The following is a 9,002-nucleotide window of genomic DNA, read 5'->3' as shown; positions in this document are numbered from 1 at the left end:
ATCTATAACCTACTGGCTGTGTACGAGGATGGAGAGAAATAAAAATCTGTTTAAATTGGTTTGATGTTTTTATTTTACGAGAGTCTGATGTGCTGCAGAGAAGCTGATATTAAAGATGGAAGCTTTAAAAAAATCTGTCTTTAAGATGAAACCATCTCAGACAGTGAGAGACAGAGACAGAAAGACGCTGCTGCACAAACTCCAACATGAAACTATCACGTTGATCAGTTCTCAGGTTTTAAATCATCAAGTGTCCAACTCAGTTCAACTGTTTGTGTAAAATAAATCTGATTAAACAAAGATACACTCATGATCATCTGCACATGTGAACATGCACCTGCAGACACACACACACACACACACACACACACACACACACAGTGAGTTTGAGGCGAGCCACCCACCGGACCTGACGGCGGTGTCACATCAGCACCGACGCGGGGTGGCATCTGTCTCAACCCGCGCTGCCTCCACCCTGAGAGGAGGGAGAGAGAGAGAGAGAGAGAGAGAGAGAGAGGGAGGTAGAGAGCACTTAGTGCAGCTTAGGGCGCGTGCACGAGCGCGTTCACAAAGTGGACATCGAGGGTATCATGCAACGCTGCCTCGTGCACACGCTCGAAACATGGAGTGAGGGAAAGAGAGATGTAATCATCTACCTGGTGCGTTGGCGAACAGAGTCATCTCCATCCCTCCATCCCTCCATCCATCCACCCCCCCCCCCCCCCCCTCCCTGTGGCCGCTGCGGCTCAGAGGCCGCTGAACTCGGCTCGTGTCCGCTCCGCTGCTGCTTCTCTCCCAGTAACAAAAATCTGGTAAAAATAAAACCTGTACAATTTCCCCGGAGATCAGAACCGCTTCTCCCCGAACATCGAGCTCTGCTCAGCGGCCTCAGCGGACACACGGAGCCCGCTGATCAATCTAAACACCTGGAGCTGCTCCTCTGAGACTAACACACAATATTCATCACACAATCAAATCTCGACAGATGAAAACGAAATGAAGGAAATCAGTTATTAATTAATGCAGAAATTATTCACGTTATTTTTTTATTTTTTTGTTATTTTTTTTTGTGCGGTTGCACGCGCGGAGGCAACGGGCCTCTTGGTTTTAAATACGGGCCTTTTAAATAGATTCATATTAAAATGATAATTATAATAATAATGACATCTTTATTACGTTAAATATTTTCATCTCAACTGTTTTTACATTTTATTATCTGTCTTTTCTCATCGCTCAAATTTATTTGGAACATTTTCGATAAATTAAAACCTTAATAAACAGAATTGTGTTATTTCTATAAATTGTGTTATTTCTTTTAAAGACATTTCTCCTAAAATACTCGGTTATAAGAAATTGTGGGTAATTTAACGAGCTCTTTTTTATTTGAGTGGATTTATTTCATGTGTATTTTTTTTGATCTTCATCTTTAAACTTGCACCGAAGCCGAGGTGGATTAAAATAAACTCAAATGTGTGACAGAGTCCGATCTTTAATAATTCAGAGGCAGGAAGTCGCTGCTCCGCTCCTCGCGCTGTTCATCCAGAATACGACCTGTGCGACAATGACGCAGCAGCAGCCCGGCAGATTTGGGACAGAACTTTTTATTAAACATTATGAAAACAAGATTCTCAACAACGTTCCACTTTGAAGGTTTTTCACTTGTCGACACGTTAGGACACGTTCATTGAATAAATATAGAAATCATATGTACAGATATACAGTCACAGCACTGTGCAGAACTTTCCTTCTCCACCTTCGTCTCCGTTCATTTCGCGCAGTTTGTGTTTAAATCAAAATCTTTTTCTGGAGGTTTCAGGAAAAATTTACAATTCGAACCCAAAGAAAATGTTAAATAAACAAAAGTTAAAAGACGGAATTTGTAGATTTGTTTTTGAGGATTATTTCTAAATTGGCTGCATTTAAAAATGTTGATGACAACGTTCAGATATTTTAGGCTGCGATTATTAATTACATCAAATTTATTGCAGGATTTTCTGTGCATTTAGTTTTTTTTTAATTTCTCTCTCCAGCCTCCAACAGGTGGAGCGAGCCCCGCGCACATCTGCACAATATTGCACATCTGTCTGGGCAGCAGAGCAGCACCCGGACCGGGGAGGCTCCCTCCGCGTGCACGGACTCCGGCTCTGCGGGGACACCGAGCCCCGACCACCGCCGAACCACCGCCCAGCACCAGGACACAGGATCGAGTGATTTAAGACACGGAGCCGCGGGATCGAACCCACGGGCCCCTCCACAAATACATTAAAAAGTAAAAAAAAACAAACCAACAAACAAACAGAATCGTCAAACTAAGTCTTGTTCATATCATCAGGTTGGTGCATAGAGTTTTAGCAGCGAATGCAGTTCATGTCCATCTAATAAACGAGATGTTCACCTCATCCAATTTACATCCAGGTTTTTTCAGATTCTGCAGTGAAACCATCACAAGGTTCCTATAAGAGTCGAAAACAAAAGGTCTGATCTCTTCTTAGTGCAGTATAGGTTTGCCTCTGACAGTACACACGTTCAGCAGGAGGAGCAGGAGCAGGAGGAGACCACAGACGAGAGATTTGCATGCTGTAACATACAAACACTTTGATTTAAGACATGTCGAAGAATCCAAGCAACAAAAGCAGTCGTCGTTAAAAAGAGAGAAGGTGAAATAACAGAGTTCACTGCTCTTCTCTACACGCTATGTACAGGGTGGAAATAAATACACAATCTAAATCTGGCTCAGTTAATCTCTTTTTGTCGTTTTTCTCTCTTTTTCTTTTTAAAACAATAGAAAAGTTGATTGAAAACAGCTTTAGAGACGCGTCCGGTTCTCAGCAGTAGCACATTGTCTTTCACGTCCTTGCACCTCTCAGGGTTCAGTGTGTGTGTGTGTGAGTCTTTTTTTTATTCTTCTTTAATGGAGGAAATATTTCTGGTGCTTCTTGCATACCCAGGCCTTACTAAAGGCAGAGGAGGAGGAGGAGGAGGAGGGAGGAAGAGGAGGAGAGAACCATGAGGCCATGCGTTCCATACATGTGGAGGGGCAGTGGGGGGGGGGGGTGACTGGAGGTTACCATACATGTCCTGCATGCAGGGTTGCAAATGGGAAACTATAGACTTGCAGTATTGAACAGTTTGTGGTCGCCGCGCGCCTCGGCCGCTCAGTCCGCTGCGGGCGTCGCGTCGCGTCGCGTCGCGTCGCTTCTCCTGCTTCAGTAGAAAAACACATCCCTCCTCCCAGTGTTAAGACAAGAGCGTGTCTGTCTCTCCGGAGGGGGACAGTCAGGTCGCGGGACAGGGGTCCCATGTGTCCACATCACTACACAAACCACACACAATCGTTAAGACTCAAAATGCGCACAAGGATTATTTTGTGCGCACCCGCCGCTCGTGCGTCCAGATGTGTTTTTGTTTGTCTGAGGGAGAAACTGTAAACAAAAATACAAACGCAGTTCATGTCATTAGGGTGTTTGAGGTGTGAGGACAGGGAGGGGGGGGGGGGGGGAGTCTGTGCTGCAGTCTCTACATGAAGAAGTCGGTGCTGCCCTGTTTCCCGGACGGGTCCCTCGTGCTCGCGGGCCCCCCGGTGTTGTAGGTCCGGGTGGCGAGCTTCTCGTACTTCTCCTTGTAAAGGTCCCGCTCCTTGGCCAGGCGCGCCACGTCCTGCTTCAGCTGCTCCACCTGGCTCAGCAGCGTGCACTTCTCCGACTCCAGCATGTGCCGCTGCTGGACGCGCTTGAAGCGGCAGGACTGCGCGTAGCCCCGGTTCTTCAGGGTGCGCCTCTTCTGCTTCAGGCGGATCACCTCCTCCTTGCTGAAGCCCCGCAGCTGGCGGTTCAGCTCCCGCACCGTCATGCTCACCAGCTGGTCGTCGGAGAAGCGGTCCTCCAGGCGGGCGTGGTGGCCGTGGTGGTGATGGTGGTGGTGGCCCTGGTGGGTGGTGGGGCCGCCGAGGCCGAGGGACAGGTCCTCCCCGACGTACTGCTGCCCGCGGAAGCCCTCGTAGGCCTGGTGGTGGTGGTGGTGGTGGTGCGCGTTGCCGATGAGGGCCTCCACCGCGTCCTCCGGGGTCAGGTTGAGCGCCTCGGGGTTGATGTGGTGCTGGTAGCTGGGGATCCAGTACAGGTCCTCCAGCTGCGGTTTGCCCGCGTTGCTGTGATTGTTGTTGGAGCCGCTGTTGTTGCTGCTGCCGCTGCTGTTCACCCCGCTGGCGAGGCTCTGGTTGGGCGGCGCGCCGGGGCTCGGGCGCAGAAGCTGGGCGAGGAAGGCACGGAGGAGCAGGGGGGTGCTGATGGGGGTGGAGGACAGCGAGCCGGACGGGGAGGCGGTGGCAGTAGCGGTCGGCCTCCGGCGGCTCCTTCTTCACCTCGAACTTCATCAAGTCAAAGTCGTTGACGTACTCGATGGCCAGAGGGCTGTTGGGCAGCTCTGCGCTCATGGCGAGGTCGGTGGCCATGTCAGTCCATGCGACGACTCCCCCCCTCACAGCCAAAGCGACGGCAGCCGGGCCCCTCGGATACAGAGTGCGAGGAGGAACCGCAGCCTGCGAGGGGTATATATAGACACACGCACACGCCCGGTGCGCGGAGCTGCTGCAGGGCCGGCGGGCGGGAGGAGGAACTTATTATGGCTGCTCGTCCCTAAGACAACTTCTATATATAGTGGCGTGAATATACGTATGCATGTAAATGAACTTGTACACCTGCCAGTCTGCCTCCGCGCGCTGCGCTTGTTGACAACTTCTCCCAGGTCAGATGCACGCGCTGATACCAGGAGCCCGGGGCGGTGGAAACTCGAGTCCGGGGAACTTGGAGACACCGACCTGTCTTGTCCTCGCGTCACCTCTGCAGCCCACTCGCCTCCAAGTGATTTACTGTCCCCGCTCCGGCTCGGTGCGCGTAGCGCCACAGGACCTGGTCTCCTCCGCTCGGTGCGTCACCGGTGTTCTCCGAGCATCCTCCTCCGGCTCCGGTGGATCTCAACTTCGGGTGAAGTCCCGGGCGAGTCAGCGCAGCGCGGGCCCGGAGGGAAAGTTTCTCCACCAGGCTCATTGGACGGTGCGCGGCGGCCTCAGCGCGCAGTGCAGGCCGGCGCGTAAAAATCAAAGTGTGCCAAAAGTTTCGGGAATCCCAAACGGAAATGGCGCGTGCAGAAGTTTTCAGAGTTCACTGGGACCACAGATGAATCTTCAGCTGCAGACCAGTTCAGGAGAGTCCGCTCCCAGTGCTGGGTTCAGTCCAGAGAGTCACTCCGAGCAGCGTCTACTCACAGGTTCGATCCCCACGGTGCCGTCCGCCCTCACCGGGGCGCGCTGCTGACCTGACGTGTTGACTGTGTGTGTGTGGGGGGGGGGGGGGGGGGGGGGGATAAATTCCAGATGCTCTTCTCTCTCACGACCTTCACTCGACTTCTGAACCTCGCGCTGCGAACACGTCGTGTCACTGAGGCGCTGGACGCCGACCTGCACTTATAAAGACGGCGTGGCCCCCGCTGCGCCGACCCGCCCACACGGAGGTGGGACGGGCCAATGGGAGGAGAGAGCAGCGGCGCACTACGCATCCTCCTATAGCGAGAAGCCTCCCGTGAGGAGCAGCGCACAGCCGAGCCGAGCCGAGCCGAGCCGAAGTGTGCGGAGCTGCAGCAGCAAGGTGCAGCAGATCCCCCCCTCTAGTGACCGAGCAGGTGCTACTGCACCGGGAGCTGGAGAGAGGGAGAGAGAGAGAGGGAGAGAGGGTGAGGGGGAGGGGGAGAGAGAGAGAGAGTGAGAGAGAGGGACCGAGAGGGAGAGAGGGAGAGAGGGAGAGAAAGGGAGAGAAAGGGAGAGGGAGAGGGAGAGGGGAGAGAGAGAGAGAGAGGGAGAGAAAGAGAGGGACGATAACTGGGAAGAGAAACACGTCACACCTGATGTCCTCACAGTGTCCTCGTGTCTTCAGATGTCACAAATCATCTCTCAACATTTAGCTGTGAAACATGGTTTAAATATTCTATATGTTTTACTTTGACATTTTCAATCATATTATTATTATTGTGGTGAATAAAATGCAAGTGGACATATTTCACTAAAATATATAAAGTCTATCCACTAATCAACTGTTCACCTTTGACCCCTTTAATAAACTTATGGATTCAATTGACTGGTCCTGTTTGGAGACAGCAAGCGTGCGTCAACGTGCACGTGCAAAAGGATTAAGAAGATTTCAGAGTTCAAAGAACAACTGCAAGAATAAAAGAGCAAAGATAACATAATATAATATAATAATATAATATACTAAAGGATCAAACCTGGTGAAGGTATTTAGAATTTAGAACCATTAGAAACCAGAAGTTTGAACAGCAATGAAAACAGAAGTAAAGTGTCTATGAACTGAACTGAGGGCTGGATGGTGACTCTTAAATAAACTCTTTTAAAATCTTATATTTTATATATTGGCTTAATTAATAAGAACCTATTGTTTCCACCGGACTCTGAGGAAGAGACCAAATCTATCAATCACAGATCGATCGGAAGTCACGCGCCTCCTTCGCCAAAAATCAATAAGCGTTTCCGCGCGGCAGCTGGGAGGCCACGTGGCTAAGTGTGATTGGACGGTCCCGGCGGCTCTTCAGGGTTTTCATTCGCAATTAACCACAAATTGGATCCAAACTCATCCCCGCGGCTCGACGGGTAATTAAGCCGCGTCGCGTGCGTCCGCGGGCCGGATCCACCGAGCCTGATGCGTCGGCTGTTTTCACTCCGGGGCGAGAAGAACCGGAGCAGGGGGTGGAGCAGGATGTCGATAGAACAGCGGTGATAAGTGTCCGACCGGGGGAGCAGATCTGAGACCAGAACCCCGCTGCACCTGACCCTGACCCCCCCCCCCCAGGGTCCCATCACTGAGACTGATGCTTCTGTGGAAACAGAAAGTGCGTGCGCGGGGAAAACAGGTGGCAACGGAGTCTAACTTGAAATCAGATGTGAACAGGAAAACCTCACAAGTGCTGAGCTCCACTTCCAGTCTGAACCGGCCATGAGACACGTGCCCCCCCCCCCCATCCATCCATCCATCCCTCCATCCCTGAAATCCGCTGGGCAGCATGAAAGGAAGAGAAGCAGATGAAGGGATGGAAATCATATCAAGGTATTTGAAGTTTAGGGACGCTAAGTCATTAGAAGAAGGGTTTTCCATCAAATAAGCAGGAAGTGGCCGAGCTAAGCAGTCTGCATTGAAATGCCCCTTTAAGAAGATCTGCTGTGGTCCTTTCATTGTGAGGGGAAGGGGAGTGTCTGCGGCCGAGGGCTTGAGACAGAAATATTTGATGTCAGGGTTTTTCATTGTGTCTTTGCATATCGGGACTTCGCTGCAAGTGCAGTTCTGACGATTTAAGCAAAACGGACATCAGCAAGGTGGAGGATCTGAGCCCAGCGAGCCAGCCCCCAGGGGAAGAAAGGGCCGGCTCCAGGAGGTGGCTCAGGGTTATCTGAGGCCCGGAGGAGGGCTCCTTTGTCAGGCTGGGTAAGTCTCTAATGCCGCTGTGGAGGAATCAGCTTTAATTGTGCAGAGATGTGGGACGGCGGTGAAAGTGAGCGGGAGGCTTACTTTCCTAATCAGGCGTTTCACCACATGTACGAGGAATCGCTTCTAGAAATCAGGTTTGTCCACCAGGGTGATGAGAGGGCGATGGTTTGAGAAGACGTAGGTGAAGCTGGAAGGAGGAAGATGAGAAACTGGAGGTTTGATCACCACTTCCTGATTAATGAGATGAACTTTACTCACCAAAGTAAAAGCTGCAGACGTCAGGGCCTGAAGACTGGAGACACACAACACATTTAGTTCAGTCATCATCTCGAAAAACAGCAAGAATATGAGTTTACATGAGTCCGTGTCAGAATAGAAGCAGATCTGAGGTTCTACTTGGATAATGAGGAGTTGGATGGAGAGATGAAAGCAGGAGGAGGAGAGAGAACTTCATCAGAACCTGAAGATGATCGTAAAACAATATCTTCACAACGTCAGTCATTTACTCACCTGTTGAGAAAGAGATTTATTAGTTATTACCTGGAGGTTTTCTCCTGCTGGTCGGAGCCCACGTGGGAGAAACTTTATTTCATGGGGATGGAGGTCAAGAAAATGGCATAAAAAAAGAGAGAGCAGGGGAATGACGTGAAATATGGTTTGGAAAAAAGGCCGAAGATAAAGTTACGTTTTCCAGGAAAATCAAAATCAGTTTGAAGCATCTTAAGGTTGCAGATTTTCCGACGCTCAACAAAAACGATAAAAGGATTTTTGTGTTCACAATATGGTTTTATCATTTTTATGAGTTTTAGGATTTGACCAATTGAACCAGTCACTTTGTTGCAGGGAAGGTTATTATCTAAACTAATGTCCTCTTGCAATGTGTTATTAATGTGCAGCATCATGATCCAACTGGATTTTGGGCAGAGAAACAACTTTAATCTTAACTTTAAACTTAATTTATCTAAGAATCTATTTCTGTGAGTTATAACAAATAAGACTGACGGACAACTCCACAAAAATAAGATCCACGTGGTTAAAAACTGAGAAGATGAATTAAAGCTGAAGAGCAGAAACCTCCTGGATGAGCGGAGGATGTTGATCCACACCATCTCCTCGAGTCTCTCCAGCTCACAGGATGAAGAATCACAGTTGACCTTTCCTCTTGTCTCCAGAGTCTCCGTGGACAGATGAGTTCTCTCCCTCCGGCTTCTCTCTCCGTCTCCAGCGCTTTTACTAAAAATTGAAATATTGATCTTAATTAGAGTTTGCCGAGCTCAGCAGCTCGCGTTGAGGGTTTAAGACAAGCGGCAGCAGACATCTGTCTCAGGCACTTATGTCTTCAGCACAGGAGAGGAGCTACGTGGGTGAGGAGGAGGAGGAGGAGGAGGAGGAGGACGGGGGGGAAAGCACGGTGAGAGGAGAAGAGTGATGGCCTCCTGTCTTCTGCCTTTCCTGAGGAACGTGTCGAGCTCTCCATCTCCTGCCGTCAATCCACCAGGGAGAGTCGCTCTC

At 50.1% G+C, this 9,002-nt stretch overlaps 1 protein-coding gene across 1 annotated transcript; it reads right to left on the bottom strand.

The window, feature by feature from the left end:
* Positions 1-3,516: 3,516 nt before the first annotated feature.
* Positions 3,517-4,450, bottom strand: mafaa (MAF bZIP transcription factor Aa). Its single transcript, XM_053430853.1, is given in 4 exon segments — positions 3,517-4,241; positions 4,244-4,277; positions 4,279-4,314; positions 4,316-4,450. Coding segments are annotated over 4 exon segments (930 nt in total).
* Positions 4,451-9,002: the final 4,552 nt, after the last annotated feature.

Source organism: Pleuronectes platessa, chromosome 9, assembly GCF_947347685.1.
Source record: "Pleuronectes platessa chromosome 9, fPlePla1.1, whole genome shotgun sequence".
In the NCBI taxonomy this organism is placed as follows: Eukaryota; Metazoa; Chordata; class Actinopteri; order Pleuronectiformes; family Pleuronectidae; genus Pleuronectes; species Pleuronectes platessa.
The sequence above is the reverse complement of the archived record's forward strand: the minus strand, read 5'-3'. Positions and strand labels throughout refer to the sequence as shown.